The 22302-nt window shown below is 57.7% G+C and overlaps 1 protein-coding gene across 4 annotated transcripts in view; it reads right to left on the bottom strand.

Annotated features, from left to right (window-relative positions):
- The window catches only part of LOC120406127 (dedicator of cytokinesis protein 2-like), a 317936-nt gene extending 314255 nt beyond the window's left edge, over nt 1-3681 (bottom strand). For all 4 annotated transcript variants that reach the window (XM_039540455.1, XM_039540456.1, XM_039540457.1 and 1 more), the window contains exon 1: nt 3600-3681. In XM_039540455.1, the coding sequence (XP_039396389.1) occupies nt 3600-3642 (43 nt within the window). In that variant the 5' untranslated portion in view covers nt 3643-3681. The remainder of the gene's footprint in view (nt 1-3599) is intronic.
- Nucleotides 3682-22302: the final 18621 nt, after the last annotated feature.

The raw sequence follows: 22302 nt of genomic DNA, 5'->3' as shown, positions 1-22302 counted from the left end.
CGTGAGCGGGCCGGGTAGAACTCATCCTCGCACGCCACAGGAGCCCTGCCATTGTCTAGCGTGAGCGGGGCCGTGGTAGAACTCATCCTCGCACGCCACAGGAGCCCTGCCATTGTCTAGCGTGGTAGAACTCATCCTCGCACTCCACAGGGAGCCCTGCCATTGTCTAGCGTGAGCGGGCCGGGTAGAACTCATCCTCGCACGCCACAGGGAGCCCTGCCATTGTCTAGCGTGAGCGGGGCCGGGGGTAGAACTCATCCTCGCACGCCACAGGGAGCCCTGCCATTGTCTAGCGTGAGCGGGGCCGGGGGTAGAACTCATCCTCGCACGCCACAGGGAGCCCTGCCATTGTCTAGCGTGAGCGGGGCCGGGGGTAGAACTCATCCTCGCACGCCACAGGGAGCCCTGTGATTGTCTAGCGTGAGCAGGGCCGTGGATAGAACTCATCCTCGCACGCCACAGAGAGCCCTGTGATTGTCTAGCGTGAGCGGGGCCAGGGGTAGAACTCATCCTCGCACGCCATAGGGAGCCCTGCCATTGTCTAGGGTGAGCGGGGCCGTGGGTAGAACTCATCCTCGCACGCCACAGGGAGCCCTGCGATTGTCTAGCGTGAGCAGGGCCGTGGATAGAACTCATCCTCGCACGCCACAGGGAGCCCTGCCATTGTCTAGCGTGAGCGGGGCCGGGGGTAGAACTCATCCTCGCACGCCACAGGGAGCCCTGCCATTGTCTAGCGTGAGCGGGGCCGGGGGTAGAACTCATCCTCGCACGCCACAGGGAGCCCTGCCATTGTCTAGCGTGAGCGGGCCGTGGTAGAACTCATCCTCGCACGCCACAGGGAGCCCTGCCATTGTCTAGCGTGAGCGGGGCCGTGGGTAGAACTCATCCTCGCACGCCACAGGGAGCCCTGCGATTGCCTAGCGTGAGCGGGGCCGGGGGTAGAACTCACCCCACGCCACAGGGAGCCCTGCCATTGTCTAGCGTGAGCGGGGCCGTGGGTAGAACTCACCCCACGCCACAGGGAGCCCTGCCATTGTCTAGCGTGAGCGGGGCCGGGGGTAGAACTCATCCTCGCACGCCACAGGGAGCCCTGTGATTGTCTAGCGTGAGCAGGGCCGTGGATAGAACTCATCCTCGCACGCCACAGAGAGCCCTGTGATTGTCTAGCGTGAGCGGGGCCAGGGGTAGAACTCATCCTCGCACGCCATAGGGAGCCCTGCCATTGTCTAGCGTGAGCGGGGCCGTGGGTAGAACTCATCCTCGCACGCCACAGGGAGCCCTGCCATTGTCTAGGGTGAGCGGGCCGGGGTAGAACTCATCCTCGCACGCCACAGGAGCCCTGCGATTGTCTAGCGTGAGCCGGGCCGGGGCTAGAACTCATCCTCGCACGCCACAGGGAGCCCTGCCATTGTCTAGCGTGAGCGGGGCCGGGGGTAGAACTCATCCTCGCACGCCCCAGGGAGCCCTGCCATTGTCTAGCGTGAGCAGGGCCGTGGTAGAACTCATCCTCGCACGCCACAGGAGCCCTGCCATTGTCTAGCGTGAGCGGGCCGGGTAGAACTCAGCCTCGCACGCCACAGGGAGCCCTGCCATTGTCTAGCGTGAGCGGGGCCGGGGGTAGAACTCATCCTCGCACGCCACAGGGAGCCCTGCCATTGTCTAGGGTGAGCGGGGTCGGGGGTAGAACTCATCCTCGCACGCCACAGGGAGCCCTGCGATTGCCTAGCGTGAGCGGGCCGGGTAGAACTCATCCTCGCACGCCACAGGAGCCCTGCCATTGTCTAGCGTGAGCGGGCCGTGGTAGAACTCATCCTCGCACGCCACAGGAGCCCTGCCATTGTCTAGGTGAGCGGGCCGTGGGTAGAACTCATCCTCGCACGCCACAGGGCGCCCTGCCATTGTCTAGCGTGAGCGGGGCCGGGGGTAGAACTCATCCTCGCACGCCACAGGGAGCCCTGCCATTGTCTAGCGTGAGCGGGGCCGTGGGTAGAACTCACCCCACGCCACAGGGAGCCCTGCCATTGTCTAGCGTGAGCGGGGCCGGGGGTAGAACTCATCCTCGCACGTAGGGTGACCAGACAGCAAATGTGAAAAATCGGGACAGGGGTGGGGGGTAATAGGAGCCTATATAAGAAAAAGACCCAAAAATTAGGACTGTCCTTATAAAATCGGGACATCTGGTCACCCTACTCGCACGCCACAGGGAGCCCTGCCATTGTCTAGGGTGAGCGGGGCCGGCCCAGGCCACGCCCGGCCCACGAGAACCCGGGAGAACAGCTGCTAGCAAAGCAGCCAGTCTGCACCGAAGACCTGTCAGGGACGGTGTGAGGAAGTGGGAATGTTCCGGCTGTGTGATGTGAATGCTGAGGGGGAGTATTGACCTGGGAAGGGTGCAGGGGAGTTTGGGGGGCCTGCTCTGGGGAAGGGAGATACCTGAGCAGGTAACCTGAGCCCCCAGGAGGGGGGTTGGAGGGGAGTTTGGGGGGCCTGCTCTGGGGAAGGGAGATACCTGAGCCCCCAGGAGGGGGGTTGGAGGGGAGTTTGGGGGGCCTGCTCTGGGGAAGGGAGATACCTGAGCAGGTAACCTGAGCCCCCAGGAGGGGGGTTGGAGGCCAGGTGACAGCTCTCCCGGGACACTGGACAAAGGACACAATGGCAGGGGGAGGAGCCGGGGGGGGCTGAGTGAGAGGCTGGGGGAGTTTCAGTTTGGAGCTGGCTGGGAAATGGAGAGGGGCGACCCGACCAACAGGGCTGTGGCCTCCCTGGGGCCCCAGATGGACCTGACTGAGGGGTCCTGCTGTCTGTACCTGCAGGGCCTGTCTTGGACTGTGTCCCTGTCGTCTAAATAACCCGTCTGTGTTACTGGCTGGCTGAGAGTCCCGGCGAATCGCAGGAAGTGGGGGGTGCCGGGCCCGGACTCCCCCACACTCCGTAACAGACGCAGAATCCACCTCGGCCCTGGGCACATCACCCCAGTTCTCAATTCCCCTCAGGGGTCAACAGTTACCCCGATCGCCAGTCAGCTTTTCAACGGCCAGCGTAGGGGGCGGGAGCCCAGGCCTGTCCCTAGCTCACAGCCCCCGGGACAAGCGCACCCCGTGGGTCTGTAGCACCCCCAGCCCCCAGCCCCAGAGCCAGAGCATTGAGCGGGCACCTCCCAGGGCAAATGAACATGGCACTGGGGAGCGGGAGACACGGGGACACCCCACCACCACCACCACTCAGCCCCCCTGGTACCCAGCCACCACCTAGACCAGACACCGCTCAGCCGCCCCCCCCGACACTGCTCAGCCCCTGCCCCAGACACCGCTCAGCCGCCCCCCCAGACCAGCCCCCCCGAGTACCCCAGCACAGGTACCTGGGCCCACTCACTCCCCAGCCCAGGGGCTGAGCTCGCTGGACGTGGGGCCCTGTGCCCGGCTCGCAGGGCCTCCAGGCCAGACCTGCCCAGACAGGGTTCATAGCTATAAAATCTGCAGCCCCACCCTGCAGCTGGGCATCCCGGCTCCGCCCAGCTCCGACAGGCTCTGTGGTGGCCCAGTGGGCCAGTCACCCCCAGCCAGGGCGGCCCAGGCTGCAGCCCAGGTAGCAGCACTCACCAACTCCATACTTCTCCTTCTTGGTGGGCAGCCAGGGGGCCATTGCAGCGATCCGCCCGTCCCCGCGCGGTGTGGCAGCCAGTTCCTCCCGCTGAGCTGCCAGGGTCACGTGTGTCTCACCGGCTTGTGCAAACCTTCCTGGGCCACTTCCTCTAAGCACAGCTGGGCTCTGCACAGAGCCTGCAATCGGCCCCTTCTCCCCAGCCAGCTCCGAGCGCGCCCGACGCAGAGACCCAAGGGCTGCGGGACACCAGCGAGAGACGCCCCCCAGTCCCAAGTGCCAACGGAGCAGCCTGCTCCTGCACTGAGTGCAACAGGGCACCGAGGGGCTCACTCTGGCGCCTTTCCCTGTTAGGCCAACAGAGCCGGCCCAACACAGGGAGAGGGAGCCGGGCTCTGGTCCCGGAGCCCCACGGAGCCGGCCGGACACAGGGAGAGGGAGCCGGGCTCTGATCCCGGAGCTCCACGGACCCAGCCCAACACAGGGAGAGGGAGCCGGGCTCTGATCCCAGAGCCCCACGGACCCAGCCCGACACAGGGAGAGGGAGCCGGGCTCTGATCCCGGAGCCCCATGGAGCCGGCCGGACACAGGGAGAGGGAGCCGGGCTCTGGTCCCAGAGCCCCACGGACCCAGCCCGACACAGGGAGAGGGAGCCGGGCTCTGATCCCGGAGCCCCACGGACCCAGCCCAACACAGGGAGATGGAGCTGGGCTCTGGTCCCGGAGCTCCACGGAGCCAGCCGGACACAGGGAGAGGGAGCCGGGCTCTGGTCCCGGAGCCCCACGGAGCCGGCCGGACACAGGGAGAGGGAGCCGGGCTCTGGTCCCGGAGCCCCATGGACCCTGCCCAACATAGGGAGAGGGAGCCGGGCTCTGGTCCCGGAGCCCCATGGAGCCGGCCGGACACAGGGAGAGGGAGCCGGGCTCTGGTCCCGGAGCCCCATGGAGCCAGCCGGACACAGGGAGAGGGAGCTGGGCTCTCGCCAAGGAAAATTGAAGTTCCCTGTTCTCCCTGGAGTGTCTCTCACTCTGGGGCTGATGCACGAGGATGCCCCTAGTGAGTTTCAGGCCCAACAGAGTTTGCGGCACCGGCGCTGGCATGGCTGCTCCTCTGCAGCTGGGGGGTGCTGAGCCAGGCCCTGGGCCGTCTGCAGACCCCTCAGCACAAGCTGCCCTGCACCCCCACTTCCCCCAGCTCCGCCTGCTCCTCTCATAGCCAGCCAGGCAGCGGGGCCTGTTTGAGAGCAGCATGGGGGGGAGGGTTTCCTGGTGCTGGCAAGGGGTCCCCTGTGCTCAGAGCCTCCCAATACAAAGCCAACAGGCCTCGGGCAGCGTTGCTGGATGGGCAGAGGGCAGCAAGTCCCATGGGGGGTCTCGTGCTCTGCTGTATGGGGCTGGGCACGCTCTCCGCCTGGTCCCAGCAGGGCTCTGACTCCCGGTGGCTGAGGGTCCCTCCCCATGGGCACCTGGGAAGGGTTCCTGGCTCTGTCTGATGCTGGTACTAGCCATTGCCATTCTGCACAGTGGGATCCTCCTCAATCCCACAATGCCTTGGGCCACCCCTCAGCAGCTGGTGGGAGATCCAGTATGGGCGGAGTGGAATGGGTGACAAGGGGAATGGACCTGTGTGATTCTGAGACCCCCTTTCCCTGCCCTGCTCAACCAGCCAGCAGTCCCCTGCCCCCAGAGGAGGAAAGCCCCCCTGGGCCAGCCGATCCCCTGCCCCCAGAGGAGGAAAGCCCCCCTGGGCCAGCCGATCCCCTGCCCCCAGAGGAGGAAAGCCCCCCTGGGCCAGCCGATCCCCTGCCCCCAGAGGAGGAAAGCCCCCCTGGGCCAGCCGATCCCCTGCCCTGTGGCCTAAGGTAATAGGAGTCGCTTGTGAGCACGACCCATTGCAGAACTCGTTCTCTGCGTGCGTGTGCACAAGGGGGGGGGGGCTGGATTAATGCAGAGGAATAAAGGGGCCCACAGCGTCAAAGGTGTCCACGTGGCCCTGGCACTGGCCAGCTTTAACCAACGTTGCAGAAGGTTTGGGGTTCAGTAGACAACGGCCTCGTCCTGCGTAGTCCATGGCCAACACGCCGTCAAACCCCCTTCTAGCCTGTAGGGAAAGAGACACAAAAGCAGCAAAAATAATCAAAGCTTTTGAAATACAAAGTATCCAGCAAGACTTTCCTTTGAACTAGGCAGGGTCAGCACGAGCTTCCCCCGACATCTGGCGAGGAGCCTGCAGGTGCACAGGCGGCGAGTTCATCCCCACGGGGTGCTCGGGCACCCGCAATATTCAGAGCCAGGGGCCCAGCGCCACCAAAACCTGGGGCCGCCCCCCGCAGTATCCCGTGGCCCCGACTTGCTGCCCCCGCCCCCCACTCGCCTTTCCTGGACCAAGGAGCAGAGCCTCCCTGTCGTGGTCTCCTCCTTGCTGCCCTAGTGCCCCCTGCTCCACAGCTAGGGCAGACTTGACTGAGAGCCTGCCCTGCCCCCTCAAACGCTTCCCTTTTCCGGCAGGACCCCCCTCCCCACCCACAGTCACTGCTCCGGCCCCATGCTGAGCAAGTCCAGGCAGGGTAGACCTGTTCCTCAAAGATGGACAAGCGGACGCCTCTCGCCAGGTAATGGCTCAGGTGGCCATTCGTTGGGAAGGAAGGGGGGCAGGAACAGATCAACAACATGGAACCTCTTTCCCTGTGAGACTCCATGTCTCCATCCCCACAGCAGGAAGGAACGTTGTCTAGGGGTGACCCTCAGGAAAACGCATTTCGAAGGGTGACTGGACTGTAAACGTGTGGGGCGAAACATCCCAGTATCTCCCTCTCTCTCTCTCACCTAAGACGACAAAGGAACCTTGACTTTGGGGGGATCCTGATCTGTGAATTTGGTCCCCCTGTTGCTGGGAATATGTGGTGAGGATTTTACCTTGGACCAAGTCTGGCTTGTTAAATTTTAGCTACTAGGAAGAATTTTATCTTTATTTCTCTTGTACCCATTTCCGACTTTAATGCCTTACACTTGTACTCACTTAAAACCTACCTCTTTGGAGCTAAATCAACTTGTTTTATTTTTATTCTAAACTAACCCAGCGTTGTGTTTGAACGGAGCTGTTTGGGTAGCTCCAGTTAAAGCAGCGAACTGCTGGATACTGACCCCTTACAGGGACAACAGCCCTCTGCTGTCTGAGCTGCCCCGGAGAGGGCTGGGCGTGCAGAACACACGCTTTGGGGACAATCCGGGACTGGGAGTGTGTTGGGGTCACCCTGCAGGCAGTAACCAAGGCTGCTGGATGCCAGGGGGTGGCTGGTGTGTCAGAGCCACCGGACCAGGGCTGCGGCTATACAGACACTCAGGGGGGGACCTGCTGTTTGTGAGCGGCCCAGGCTGGGAGCGACATCACCACAGCCTGCAGGGCAGGCGTGACACAGCCCTGCACTGGTCTGGACTGCACCCGGGAGTGTGACAAGCACACGGGCCGATCAGCCACTCCGGGGCCTGGCAACCCCCCTAGGGCATCGCTTTTAGCTGCCTGCCTGGTCACATGCTCACAGCCGTGTTACACACTGTGCAGCCTTGGCTGGCTAAGCCAGAGGCTGCTTAGACAGAAGGAAAAAGAGAGAGGAAATAAGGTGGGGAAGGAAAAGAACCCACTGGGGGTGGGGGCTCCCATCCCAGATGGTGATCAGGAGTTAGCCGGAGCCAGCCGGAGCCATCTGGGCCCCTCTCTCTGGCCCCGCGTGGTCAGGAAGCTCTGGCTTAGGAGGAAGATGGTCCAGGGTTCCAGGAGATGGTGGGGTGGCAGCCACCAGCAGCCAAGCGGCTCCTTCCCCTTCTCTCCTCTTTCAGTCAGCCGCCGTCGCAGGCGCCAGCTTCCCCCGGTCTCCTTCTTCGGAAGCTGAAAGGGGAAGTGGGGGGTGGAATCAATTCATAGCTCCCGAGGCCAGCAGGGACCCTGACCCCCTGCAGAACACAGGCCAGGGACTGGCCCTGAATTACGCCCAGAGCGGAGCTGTGAGACAAACAGCCAGGCTGGCCTGGAAAATTGCCAGTGATGGAGACTCTACCACGACCCTTGGTAAATGGTTCCAGTCATTAATTCCCCTCCCTGTCAGAAACATACACTTCACTTCCAGTCTGAATGCGTCTGGCTTCATCTTCCAGCCACTGGATCTCGGCTGGATTGAAGAGCCCGTTATTAAATATTTGGTCCCCATGTAGGTACCTATAGACGGGTTTGGTCACAGAAACTCCCTCAAGACTGTCACGAGATGTGCTGGGAACAAACCCCCCTGCCAGAAAAGGTTTCCCTGCACTCCCGTCTTGCTGAGCTAGACACACCAGTCAGCTCCAGCACAGGCCAAAGGCTGGGCCGCGGCCCCCTGCAGTTCACAGAAACGGAGATTCACTTAGCCCAGGGGCTTCTCAGTTAACAGAGACTTTCCCAGCACCCAGTATTCAGTCTTTCTGGGAGCCTAAACCCCAAATAAATCCATTTTACTCTGGATAAAGCTTATGCAGGGTAAACTCATAAATTGTCCACCTACTTTAACACTGATAGAGAGAGATGCACAGCTGTTTGCTCCCCCAGGTATTAATCACTTACTCTGGGTTAATTAATAAAATCACTTTTGTTTATTAAGTATAAAAACTAGGATTTAAGTGGCTTCTAGCAATAACAGACAGAACAAAGTAAGTTACCAAGCAAAATAAAACAAAACCCACAAGGCTAACTTAACTCACTAAGGCTCTAGTTACAAATACTAACTTCTCACCCTAGATGTTGTCTCAGGTACAACCCTTTCCAGACCAAAGCTGTAGTTTATGGCCTGGGTCCAGCAATCACTCACACCCCATAGGTACAGTCCTTTGTTCCAGTTTCTTTCAGGCATCGCTTTGGGGTGGAGAAGCTGTTGGAGGGGCTTCCAGGGCCTTTTCTATTCTCTCTGTTGTGGGAGGAAACCCCCTTGTTCTTCTGTGCAAAATCACAGCAACAAGATGGAGTTTGTAGCCACCTGGGCAAGTCACGTGTCCATGAATGATTCAGCTTTTTGCAGGCCGACGCCATTGTTTACATGTTAGTTTGAACGTTCCCAGGAAAGCTCAGATGTGGATTGGCGTCTCCTAAAGTCCATTGTAGTCAGGTTTCCGAGTAGCAGCCGTGTTAGTCTGTATCAGCAAAAACCACAAGGAGTCCTTGTGGCCTTAGAGACTAACACATTTATTTGGGCATAAGCTTCCGTGGGCTAGAACCCACTTCATCAGATGCATCAAGTGAAAAATACAGGAGCAGGTATAAAGACATGAAAGGATGGGGGTTGCTTTACCAAGTGTGAGGTCAGTCTAACGAGATAAATCAATTAACAGCAGGATACCAAGAGAGGAAAAATAACTTTGGAAGTGGTACGAGAGTGGCCCATTACAGACAGTTGACAAGAAGGTGTGAGTAACAGGAGGGAGAAATTAGTATTGGGGAAATTAAGTTTAGGTTTTGTAATGACCCAACTACTCCCAGTCTTTATTCAGGACTAATCTGCTGGTATCCAGTTTGCAGATTAATTCCAGTTCTGCAGCCTCACGTTGGAGTCTGGTTTTCTGTCGTAGTTAAGTAGTCCCAGTTACCTGAATGGTCCCTTCACCATATGTTGGCCAAACCTCCCTTATGTGCTTCCTACAGCAAACACTTCAAATGCAAGCACAGAGCCACGCTCATAACTTCAGATATAAAACCGATACATGCATACAAATGGGATGAATATATTCAGTAGATCATAACCTTTGCAGAGGTATGTTACATGGCATATCTAGCACAAAGCGTATTTCAGTTACGTTATATTTTCACTCAGGAGCATATTTCTGTAAACATATGGAGTGGAACATCACAACGGGGATTGAGTCACCCTAAATAGATGGGGCTCCTTGAGTCTCTCACTATAAGGCAGGTTTTCTTTAATCATCCTACTGGCTTTTCTCTGACCCCTCTCCAACTTAGCCACAGCCTTCTTGAATTGTGGGCACCGGATCCCAGCAGCAGTCGCACCAGTGCCAAATACAGAGGGAAAATCACCTCTCCACTGCTCCTCAGGATTCCTGTTCACACATCCCAGGGTCGCATTAGTTCTTTTGGCCACACTGTTGCACTAAGAGCTCATGTTCAGCTGATTATCCACCATGACCTTTAAATCCTTGTCAGAGTCACTGCTTGCCAGGATAGAGCCCACAGCCTGTACGCATGGCCTGCAGTCTCCGTTCCTAGATTTATACGTTTACCTGCATTCAAATGCACAGTTTTTGCTTGTGCCCAGATTACCAAGCGAGCCAGATCGCTGTGTCACAGTGACCTGTGTAACGATGCGGTTCTGGCGGGACCCAACTGAGGTGCCAATTCAGGACCAATTGCTCAAACAGGGCAGTTACAGCCCTAGGCTGGGCTTTGTCCACCTCTAAGGCAAACCAAACCAGCCAGACAAAAAGGACTTTGGTTTCACCCCACTGGCTAACCACAAGTCACACAAGCAATTTCCTTAGACGCTCCAGTCTCCCAGTATCACCACCAGTGCACTCGTCCTGGGGATGAATGGTTATGAAAACCAACACCCCAATAAAAGAAAAAGGTTCCCTCGATCCCAAAGGACCAAGCCCCAGACCCAGGTCAACAGACAAATCAGATCTTACCCCCAAATCACGCTGTTGCCAATCCTCTAGAATCTAAAATCTAAAGGTTTATTCATAAAGGGAAAAAGGTAGAGATGAGAGCTAGAATTGGTTAAATGGAATCAATTACATACAGTGATGGCAAAGTTCTTAGTTCAGGCTTGTAGCAGTGATGGAATAAACTGCAGGTTCAAATCAAGTCTCTGGAGAACATCCCCCGCTGGGATGGGTCATTCAGTCCTTTGTTCAGAGCTTCCTTGTAGCAAAGTCCCTCCAGAGGCAAGAAGCAGGATTGAAGACCAGATGGAGATGAGGCATCAGCCTTTTATAGGCTTTTCCAGGTGTAAGAACCTCTTTGTTCTTACTGTGGAAAATTACAGCAAAATGGAGTCTGGAGTCACATGGGCCAGTCCCTGCACTTTGCTGAGTCACAAGGCGGATCTGCCTCCTCTCAATGGGTCAGTTGTGTAGCTGATGGTCCTTAATGGGCCATCAAGCAGGCTAGGCAGAGCTGACACCAACTTATCTGGGGTGTCACCCAGAAGCCCAGCACAAGTTTGAAGTACAGACAGGATAGAGCCAATACTCATAACTTCAACTACAAAATGACACATGCACCCAGACAGCATAATCATAACCAGCAACCCCTAACCTGGTCATAGGCCATGGCTACACTTGCAAATTTGCAGCGCTGCAGCAGGGTGTGAAAACACACCCTCTCCAGTGCTGCAAATTGCGGCGCTGCAAAGCGCCAGTGTGGTCAAAGCCCCGGCGCTGGGAGCGGCTCCCAGCGCTGTCCGTTATTCCCCACAGGGAGGTGGCGTACGGACAGCGCTGGGAGAGCTCTCGCCCAGCGCTGGCGCTTTGACTACACTTGGCAGCGCTTTGAAGTGCAAGTGTAGCCATAGCCTTAGACACCTTATTTGACCCCCTTTATACAAGATTTGGTGCCACTACAGGACCTTGGTTGCAACCATGTTCTATATGGTCCCAGACTATATCAATAACGTCACAACCTGTCCTCTTCATTAGTTACGCCCCCCCAATTTTTGTTTCCTCTGCAAACATTATCAGTGAGGATTTGATGTTCTCTTCCAGTCATTGATACAAATGTTAAATAACTCATCCCCTCATTATTTTGTCCACAAATGAGACCTAATCTCCAACACACCAATTGTGGACCACTGATTTCCAGTCCTACCATTTGTTCATCAGCCATGATCTTAACACAGTCTGTGCGTTCCATCAGGGGGCCTGTTTGTTTGAACTAATACAGTCTCTCGCTTTTGCACCTTTTCCCTCTGACGTTTCCTGCTCCAGGTTGGTGGGACCCCTTGTGCTCTGGCACTCATGTCTTACAGAGAGCTCACTGAGACGAAGTGGGGATTTTCCCTTGTTACGTTGTATGTAAGTCTGACTGTTGAGCCTCTGTGAGTTTAACTGTTTTGCATGAATACTGTGTGTGCCTCAGTTTCCCTGTGTGCTGCACCAATACCTCGGTGGTGGGAATAGGGGTGTGTGACTTTGGCTGAGACCCTTTGGGGCAGGTGAAGCTGCTCCAGCTGCCTGCACGTATGGTGCCTTTCGTAACCTGAGACCCAGGCTGGGGATGCAATCAGATGACAACCAGCTGACTGCCCAGGAAGCGAGACAAAGAGCAACGGGGGTGTCTGAGGTTGGGTCGCTGGAAGCGGGCAGTCTGCTTGGGGGGGTGTCCAGGGCTTCGTGGATAGTTCTCTGAAGATGTCCACGCAGTGTGCAGAGGCGGTCAGAAAAGCAAACAGGATGTTAGGAATCATTAAAAAGGGGATAGAGAATAAGACTGAGAATATATTATTGCCCTTATATAAATCCATGGTACGCCCACATCTCGAATACTGTGTACAGATGTGGTCTCCTCACCTCAAAAAAGATATTCTAGCACTAGAAAAGGTTCAGAAAAGGGCAACTAAAATGATTAGGGGTTTAGAGAGGGTCCCATATGAGGAGAGATTAAAGAGGCTTGGACTCTTCAGTTTGGAAAAGAGGAGACTAAGGGGGGATATGATAGAGGTATATAAAATCATGAGTGATGTTGAGAAAGTGGATAAGGAAAAGTTATTTACTTATTCCCATAATACAAGAACTAGGGGTCACCAAATGAAATTAATAGGCAGCAGGTTTAAAACAAATAAAAGGAAGTTCTTCTTCACGCAGCGCACAGTCAACTTGTGGAACTCCTTACCTGAGGAGGTTGTGAAGGTTAGGACTATAACAATGTTTAAAAGGGGACTGGATAAATTCATGGTGGCTAAGTCCATAAATGGCTATTAGCCAGGATGGGTAAGAATGGTGTCCCTAGCCTCTGTTCGTCAGAGGATGGAGATGGATGGCAGGAGAGAGATCACTTGATCGTTGCCTGTTAGGTTCACTCCCTCAGGGGCACCTGGCATTGGCCACTGTCGGTAGACAGATACTGGGCTAGATGGACCTTTGGTCTGACCCGGTACGGCCTTTCTTATGTTCTTATGTTCTTAAGATGGACTTGGCTGAAAGTCACTGATTTCCATGCTAACAAGTTCTGTTCTATGCTGCGTTCCTGTCAACTAATAAACCTTCTGTGTTACTGGCTGGCTGAGAGTCACGTCCGGCTGCGGAGTTGGAGTGCAGGGCCCACTGGCTTCCCCAGGACCCCTGCCCGGCCAGACTCGCTGCAGGAAGCGCACAATGGGGCAGGGGATGCTGAATGCTCCAAGGTCAGACCCAGGAAGGTGGAAGCTGTGTAAACTTCTTGCCCTGGAGACAGTCTGCTCAGAGAGAGGAGGCTCCCCCAGAGTCCTGGCTGGGTTCATATGGAGCAGTTCCAGAGCAGCGCCCGGTGACTCTGTGACAACTGGTGTTAGTGCGGGATAAACAGCACTCCGTGGACAGAGCATCCTACAGTAAGTGCCTGGGGAGCAGTAAAATGAAGGGGGATTAGCGAGAGACAGGCATGCTGGAGGCTCTGAGAGGTGCGGTTCCAGGAGGCGGAGGAGCCTACGACTTAATCCCTGAGAGAGTGGACCCCCAAGAAGGGCTGCCGCACTGAAGAGGTTCCTCCCAGGGACCGTGGGGTGCTGAGAGAGCACAGGCCTGTGAGTCCGGGATCACTTGGGAACAGCATGGAGATGGCCTATAACCATCTCCGTAAGAAGGACATTGTAGAGCTGTGCAGAGAGAGGGCTGCGCGTTGGAAAACTCCCCAAGGCACAGCTGATTGCTCAGTTGGAAGAGGAGACTCGCTCTAAGGAGCTGGGGCCACAAGAGAGGCTGGGAGCAGCTGGGCGTCCCAGAGACCCATGTCCCCGACCAGCAGGGGGTCTCCACCGGGTTCCCCATTGGTGGATCTCAGATGGATGGAATTGGAGCTGAGATCCAAGGAGTCGGAGGCCATGAGAGACAGGGAAGGTGTGAAGCAGACCAGCAGGAGAGACGGCGACAGCAGGTACTGGGGATGGTTGAGCTGAGCGGCAGAGGGACCCAGCCAGGGGTGGTGGGGATGGGCCCCGGGGTGCCCATTCCGCAGGGAACCTCGACACTAAATTGCTGCCCCAGGTTAATGGGGGGGGGGTGTAGATGCCTGTCTCGGCCTTTGGGAGGCTGGCAATTGGAGCCAGGCTGGCCCTGTGGAAAGGCGCCAGTGTCTAGCCCCCTTCCTGGGTCCCGAGGCCATAGAGCTGTTTAGGGCACCAAGCAGCTGAATGAGGGCAATGTGGTGGAGCTGCCCAGCCGGGCTCAGCCACCGAGGGGACCAGGTCACCATGATGGAGCCGGACTGTGACAGGGAGAGGCTGGTCCCGGTCGTGTGTGGCCAGGGGGAGAAGGGAGAAGATCCCCTGGTGGGTCTCTTCCCCGAGACAGGAGCCGGCCCCTCGCTGGAATCAGTCCCCCCCTCTCTCCAGCCAATCAGAGAGGGGCCAGGAGGGCCATTTGGCCTGGGCCTCAAGCTCAAAGGGGGCCTCAGATTGAGACACTTGTTAATTTGGGGGCATCTGATAAGTTTTGCAACTTGTTTTTATGCGCATCCCTAGCAGACCAAAATGTTGTAGCAGGAGGAGTTTGTTTGTATTGTGCATAGTTTAGAATGAAGGATATAATAATGTAGCACGCAGGGGCGGCTCTAGGCATTTTGCCGCCCCAAGCACGGCAGGCAGGCTGCCTTCGGCGGCTTGCCTGCGGGAGGTCCCCGGTCCTGCGAATTCGGCAGCAGCCTGCAGGAGGTCCACCAAAGCCGCGGGACCAGCGGACCCTCTGCAGGCAAGCCACCAAAGGCAACCTGCCTGCCGCCCTCGCGGTGCCGGCAGAGCACCCCCCGTGGCTGGCCGCCCCAAGCACGTGCTTGGCGTGCTGATGCCTGGAGCCGCCCCTGGTAGCACGTATTAAATGTATTGATGTACGATTTGACCATATCTTTTTTGAATAGCAGAAAGCAATGGCCTAAGGGGCCATTGGTTGAAATGCATCAGCCAGGCTGCCTGTGTCTGAACTGATGTTAAGGCAGGAACCGACCAGACCAGTCCTTACGGCTGATTCTGGTCACCTTTTGTTTTAGGATAAGTTTTCATTACAGTGTTTGCTGTATGGTCTTGTTTCTTATCTGCATTGCAAACAAAGTTGTGTAAGGTTCTTTTGTAATCTCTTTAGTAACCATATAACCCTTTCAAAAATGTAACCCTGTCTGAAATTCTCTGTACAACTGTTTGGTGTGCGTAAAGGATGTGTGCATGGCTAAGGATGAGCGTGAAAGCCATCCCAAGTGTCCAGCTGGTCAAGAAGTGAGAGACTTGGAGAGACAGCAGGAAACAATCAGAAAACATCCATTGTATCTTATGCTAAACAAGTTAGCAGCACTGACAACTTCAGAGGTGAGGCAAACACCCCCGAAGGCGAGACAACAAAGAAGAGATAACAGCGGAAAACCCCGAGATTAACCCCACGAAAGGACTAACGATCACAGAAGGACACTGCAAAATCCATAGACGAAGGTGGGAATTGACAAGTCTAAAGCTGGGGTGTTTTGCCATAGAACTCTGGGTTCAGTCCTGCAAAGCCTCGGAGCATCGGATCGCGACCGACAGAGCCCAGCTTCTCCCGCGTGCTCAGTGTAACTGGCCATTAGATTACACTGTGTGTGTGTGCGCACGTGTGGTAACTGTTGTATTTTCACAAACGCGGCGTGTTGCCTTTTCCCCTGAAAAAGATGCCATGTGCTTCTTCTAAGGATAACAAAGTGACACTCTCTCAACTTAGAGCTGCACATTTAAGCAAATAAGAGATGAGATTTGGTAAAAGAATTTTTTTGTTAACTGATATAGATTTTGTCATATTGAGTTAAAAATGTTCATAAATATTCATGAAAATAGATCGGTTCTGATGGCACAAGACTAGACAGTGATGAACGTGGCCTCTCAGATCAGCTGATTATATAAACAAACCAATACTAGATTGTTCCTCAGTAATTAGTGCATTTGCTCAGAAGAGGCTAGAAGAGCCTTCGTTAAATGCAAAACTATTCAAATTATCTCTCACTCTTTTTTTTGGTGCCTTATTTTGTTTTCATGTGTCGCCATTTCTTATTTTTATTATAGCCGGGGCCTCAAAAGCTGGGAGTGGCGCAGGACTCTCTGGGCCTCTGCGAGGGCCTGTGACCAGCTACCACCTTCCTATCAGGCTGCATTCGTACCCACAGCTGTTCTCCAACCGGCCTGGGCTCACTGACCCGGCTGTCCACCGGGTGGAGACGGGAGCCAGCCCCCACATTCAGAGTCACGGGGAACACAGCCCAGGCCCTGGAGGGAGAGGTCAGAGACATGCTGGCTCTAGGGGTGTTCCAGCCCCCCACCAACCCTGGGGCCTCTCCCGTGGTGCTGGTCCCCGGGAAAGATGGGTCAATCCGATTCTGTGTGGCCTATCAGAAGCTCAATGCCACCACCAGGTCTGGCGCCTGCCCCATACCTAGGCCTGACGAGATCCTAGACAAGTTGGGGGGGACTCGATACCCCACGACCAGGGATCTCAACCAAGGCTACTGGCAGGTGCCTTTGGATCCAGATGCCAGGTTGAAACCTGATTTTGTCACTGCCATGGGGCTGTACAAATCCCTGGTCCTACCTTTTGGCCTCAAGGAGGCACCGGTCACATGCCAGTACCAGGTGGATCACTTACAGGAGGAGGATGGAGAATTGTACCCTAGCCTCCATTGACGAGATCTGTGTCATTAGCCAGACCTGGGAGGACGAGGTGTCCCAGGTGAAGAGGGGGCTGGGTCCCCTCCAGGGTGCAGGGCCGACTGTAAAAGCTGGGACGTGCCAGGTGGGGATGGCAGAGGTGTCGTATCTGGGCCACAAGGTGGGGAGCCGCTGCCTAAAGTCAGAGCCGGCCCAGGTGGTGGCGATCAGAGACTGGCCGCTCCCCAGCCTAGTTCTGTTCTACGCTGTGTTCCTGTCGACTAATAAACCTTCCATTTAGAGGGGCCTGCACCCCAACTCTGCAGTCAGACGTGACGCTCAGCCAGTGTAAAACGGAACTTGTTAGCACAAAAATCAGTGACTTTCAGCCATGTCCATCTTGGGGAGTCCTGGCCCAGAAGCCCTGGACACCCCCTCTTTCAGTCCGCCCAAGCAGACTGCCAGCTTCCACTGACGCAGCCTCAGATACCCCCATTGCTGCTCCTCCTTCTCTTGGTCTCGCTTCCCAGGCAAAGAGTCACCTGGTTGTCACCAGTCATAGCATACGTGCAGGGAGCTGGAGCAGCCTCACCTGCCCCAGAGGTCTCAGCCAAAGTCACACCCCCTGTTCCCACCACCGAGGTATTGGGGCAGCACACAGGGAAACTGAGGCACACACAGTATTCATGCAAAACAGTTAAACTCACAGAGGCTCAACAGTCAGACTCACATACAACATAACAAGGGAAAATCCCCACTTCGTCACACTCACACCCAGGGGAAATTCGAACTTATCACAAGAGAGGTGCCGTGCTCCAAGGAGGACGCTCCAGGGCAGCACCCGCTGAGGGAGGAGCTGTTCTTTGTGTGAGAAGCGGCACGGACAGCCCCCTCCTCCACACTGGTCTGAGGAGCTGACCAGACCCCAGTGCGTGTGCCTGGTTCTGGGAGCCCTGGATGGAGGCAGCAGCCTGCCGAATCTGCAGAGAGCGTGCCGGTGACCTGCTGGTCGGGAGAGGTTTGCTAAGGAATTGTTCCAAACACTGAAGCCAGTAGCAATGGCCCTGGACTCTCTGCAGAGGAATCCGTGTCCTGCTGCTGAACTGTGGGAGATGCTTGAAAAATACTTTTCTTAATGGCAATTAGATGATGGGAAAGTGTGTGCCTGGAAGTGCTCTGAGCAGGCTCCACACCAGGCCCTCGCCACCGGCTGCCTGCCCACACCGGTACTTGCCTGCGCCCCCAGAGGCACTCGCGTTTGCTCGTGAGCACGCGGGAGGCTTTGTGCAAGCAGCACATTTCTGCTGCCAGCAATTCAACTGCCCGGCATGTCTCCTCCAGCTCAGAACGTCACGTTCGCCAGTGAAACGCATCAGCCGTGGGGCACTGGCAGGGTTGGAACCACCTGGGCACTGCCGTGTGCCCCGCCTCCAAGCGTCCCACGGTCTCTCCGGGTGTGCGCCGTTAACCGGCTGCCTGGGTTAAAACACAAGTGGGAGCCGGGGGGCTCCGCTGCTCTGCGACGGGGCCTGCAGGCGCCAGCGCCCCGTTCGCTCCGCGGCTCCCCAGCTGGTCCAGCCGAGTTCAGACCCTGGGAGCGACTTCGCCCCTCTGGGACGCAGCGCTGCCATCTTGAGGAGATCAAACCTCGAGCTGGGCCCCCCGAATCCTGCCGCTGTCATTAGCTGATACTGTGCTTTTCGGTCAGGCTCTTGCTTTGTGAACCGCGCCGGCCCATCCCAGGGGTGTGCATGTGACGGTCAGCGTCGCCCGCTCGCCCTTGTGTACGGAGACGGGGATTCTGGCCCCTGCTCTCACCCCCACATCTGACTGTCTCCTGCCCAGCAATTAATCCTGCCCCACAGCCCCGCTCAGTTCAGTCTCCCCAGCCACCGTCATCACCGCCCCCTGAGTTCAGCCCCGCTGGCCCACCGACCCCCACCTCCCTCCCAGCACCACCCCATCTGCTCAGAACCCACCATCAATACAGCCCTCCCTCCCTATCAGCCCCCGCCCTCACGTCAGCCTCCCTGCAGCCCCCAGGCCATAGCTCAGCCCTCCCAGCCTCACCTCTGCTCCTTAGGGGTCTTCACTCTCCCCGGGCTTGGGGGGCCGCAGTGGGGTCCCCTCTCCCCCTTCCCAGGCTGGCAGGACTGACAGCTGGAGCCTGGCCGTGCCTGGGTCGAATTAAGCCCCACTTGTAGAGCTCTCAAATGTGGGATTTGTTTTGTCAGGTGATTCAGGAGTTTATCTGAAGGTTCCCTGCTGGGGTGTGGCCATGGGGTAGCCAGAGAGCTTTGGGTACCCACCAGGTAAATGGGTTCTCATTGTCTTGCAAGGACTTTGGCAGTAAGCGCCCCGAGGAGAAGCCACATCGCTTTGTCTGGGGCGGGGTAACTCCTGGCTGGCTGGGAGCACGTGTGCCATGGCTGGAAATCCACCCTGGTGTTTGAGAGTTGTAGGGGAGATCAGGAGTTTACTCAGCAATTGGGATTCTCCTGAGCTGGCATGTCCCCAGCAGGACGCTGCAGCAACGCAGAGTAAGCCGGCATTTAGGAGTGAACGGGAATCCAGGATTTACAAGTCCTTTGTATCCCATGGAAAAGCAAAACATAGCAGAGAGCTGCTGGCGGCAGGATCACCCAGCCCTCCCGTCCTCAGCCTCCTGGGGTTCATCTCTCTGCAGCCCCGTATGAGCTCCTTGCACCTAGCTCATCCTCTGCAGCTGCTGTGCTCACAGGCTCTCAGCTGTTAGCAACGACTGTCTGGTCACTGGCCTCCTTTGAGTCTCCAAGGCAACTTCCTTCATCTGTGGCTAGTTTGTTCACACCGGCCTAGCCAGGCCTCGAGACACCAAGCCCCACCCCTGAGCGGCCTGTCCCAGAGGAGCCATTGCCATTGACTGCACACACAGAGCGGGAGGGAACCCGACAGCCCCTTTCAGAAGCCCAGGAGTTCAGCAGGCTGCCGATGCTGTGCCCGGGCAGGCGGTTATGTGACTCAGGAGCCCAGACTCTCCAGCCAGGCCGGGGCTTTGCAAAACCAGATCCCTGCATGCCACATGCACCTGCCCCACAGGCAGCTGGGCCAAGCCACCAAGCAGCATCTCTGGGGTCAGGGAGCCCATTGTAGAGGGCAGGGAGAGGGGAGAGGGGGAACCAGAGAGAAAGGGGAGACATTGGTATGCAAATAAGATAATGCATATTCATCAAATGTCTCACATGATCGTCTCAGACTAGGGAAATGGAGCCGAGAGAACCCTACTAGAAGGTGGGTGCATGACTGGCTGGAAAAGCGTACTCAGAGGTACTCATTAACGGTGAAGGCGCATATTGAGCAAAGACCTGCAGGGATCTGCCCTAGGCCCAGCTCTGTTCAATATCTGCATCACTGATTTAGATCAGCGGTTCTCAAGCTGTGGGTCGGGGTCACCAGAGCTGGCTTAGATTTGCTGGGGCTCAGGGCTGAAGCCGAAGCCCGAGGGATTCAGCCCTGGGCAGCGGGGTTCTGGTTACAGGCCCCCTGGCTGGGGCTGAAGCCCTCGGGCTTCGGCTTTGACCCCTACCCTGCCCAGGGTGGTGGGGCTCAGGCAGACTCAGGCTCTGCTCGTGTAGTAATTTTTGTTGTCAGAAGGAGGTCGTGGTGCAATGAAGTTTGAGAACCGCTGATTCAGGGCTTGTCTACACTGGCAATTAACAGCGCTGGAACTTTTCTCGCTCCGGCTGTGAACGACACCCAGTGCAGACAGTGCGCCAGCGCTGGGCGCTGCGCCGGGCGGGGAGGTGGGTTTGGTAGCGCAGGAGCTCTCCCCGCGCTGCGCTGCGACCACACAAGGCATGTTAAAGCGCTTTAGAGTTGCCAGCGTACACTAGCCCATAGACCAGGGGTGGGCAAACTACGGCCCACGGGCCACATCCGGCCCACAGGACCCTCCTGCCCGGCCCCTGAGCTCCTGGCCTGGGAGGCTGCCCCCGGCCCCTCCCACGCTGTTCCCCTGCCCCGCAGCCTCAGCTCGCCCTGCCACGGGCGCAGTGCTCTGGGTGCGGGGCGGTGAGCTCCTGGGGCAGCGCAGCTGCAGAGCCGGCCTGACCTGGTCTCTGTGCTGCGCGGTGGTTTGGTGTGGCTGGACCCAGACGGGCGGCGCGGCTGTAGGGCCACCAGCCACCAGTGCTCCAGGCAGCGCGGTAAGGGGGCAGGGAGCGGGGGGTTGGATAAAGGGCAGGGGAGTGTGGGGTGGTGGTCAGGGGGCGGGACAGTCAGAGGGCAGGGAATGGGGAGGGTTGAATGGGGGCAGGGGTCCCGGGGAGCAGACAGGAAGAAGGGGGGGTTGGATGGGGCAGCAGGGGGCAGTCAGGGGTGGGGGTTCCAGAGGCGGTCACGGGACAGGGAGCAGGGGAGGTGGATTGGGCAGGGGTCCTGGGGGGGGTCATCAGGGGGAAAAAAGCAGGGGGGGTCAGATAGAGGGCAGGGGCCAGGCCACACCTGGCTGTTTGGGGAGGCACAGCCTCCCGTAACCAGTCCTCCATGCAATTTCCGAAACCCGAGGTAGCCCTCAGGCCAAAAAGTTTGCCCGCCCCTGCCGTAGACAATGGCACAGTTTGTGGACGATACCAAGCTGGGAGGGGTTGCAACGCTTTGGGGGACAGGACAGGACAGGACAGGACAGGACAGGAATTCAAAATAATCTGGACAAACTGGAGAAATGGCCTGAAATAAACTGGATGAAATTCAATGAGGGCAAAGCACGGCACTTACCCAGGAACACTCCGTTGCACACACACATTGGGCAATGACGGCCTAGGATGGAGCACGGCAGGATCTGGGCTTACAGTGGATCACAAAATAAATGAGTCAACAATGTAATTTAGTTGCCAAAAAAAAAAAAAAGGCAAACACCCTTCTGGGCTGTCTTGGCAGGAGGGGTGCGAGCAAGACCCGAGCAGGGATTCCGCTCTGCTCCGCACTGATACGGCCTGGCTGGAGCATCGGGTCCAGTTCTGGGCGCCACATTTCAGGGCAGAAGTGGGCAAATGGGAGAGAGTCCGGAGAAGAGCGAGAAGCTGATGGAAGGTCTGGAGCCCAGGGGCTGGGAGGGACGGAAACCCCGGGGGCTGCTCAGGCTGGAGCAGAGCAGACAGGAGGGGCCGTGAGAGGAGGTTCGAGTGTGGACACGGTGGCTCTGGAGGGGGGTGGGAAATGGTTCTCCTCAGCCCCCGAGGGCAGGACAAGGAGCCCCGGGGCGGTTTGCAGCAGGGGCGGTTTGGGCTGGACACCAGGAGAAGTTGCTCGCTGGCCGGGTGGTTAAGCGCCGGGATGAATCGCCCAGGGAGGCTGGGGGGTCTCCGGCCGGGGGGGGTTAAGAGCAGGTCAGACACTCCCGCCAGTGGGGGTCTCTAGGGGTCCTGTCTCAGGGCAGGGGCTGGACTAGACCCCCGGCGAGGGCCCTTCCTGCCCTGGTTCCAGTGGCCTGAGCATCTCCCCAGGGCCCCGCCCTGCAGCCCTCGCCTGCCCTCCCCTGGTACCGCGGCGCCACCTGGTGGGCACGGCGCTGTACTGGCCGGGGTGGGGGCACCTGTCCCCGTGGGCTGGGGCGGGCTGAGCTGGGCGGGGGCACTGGCTGGGGACTCTGGCTGAGCTGGCTGGGGACACAGGCTGGGGGCACGGGCGGGCTCGGGGAGGGCTGAGCTGGCTGGGGACACAGGCTGGACAGGCTGGGGGCTCGGGGAGGGCTGAGCTGGCTGGGGCGGGGGCATAGGCTGGGGGCACAGGCTGGGCGGGGCTCGGGGAGGGCTGAGCTGGCGGGGGCGGGCTCAGGAGGGCTGAGCTGGAGGGGGCACAGGCTGGGGGCACAGGCTGGGGGGGAGGCTGAGCTGGCG

This window comes from Mauremys reevesii, linkage group 5, assembly GCF_016161935.1.
Source record: "Mauremys reevesii isolate NIE-2019 linkage group 5, ASM1616193v1, whole genome shotgun sequence".
In the NCBI taxonomy this organism is placed as follows: Eukaryota; Metazoa; Chordata; order Testudines; family Geoemydidae; genus Mauremys; species Mauremys reevesii.
Note: the sequence above shows the minus strand (reverse complement) of the source record. Positions and strands in the feature narration are given on the sequence as shown.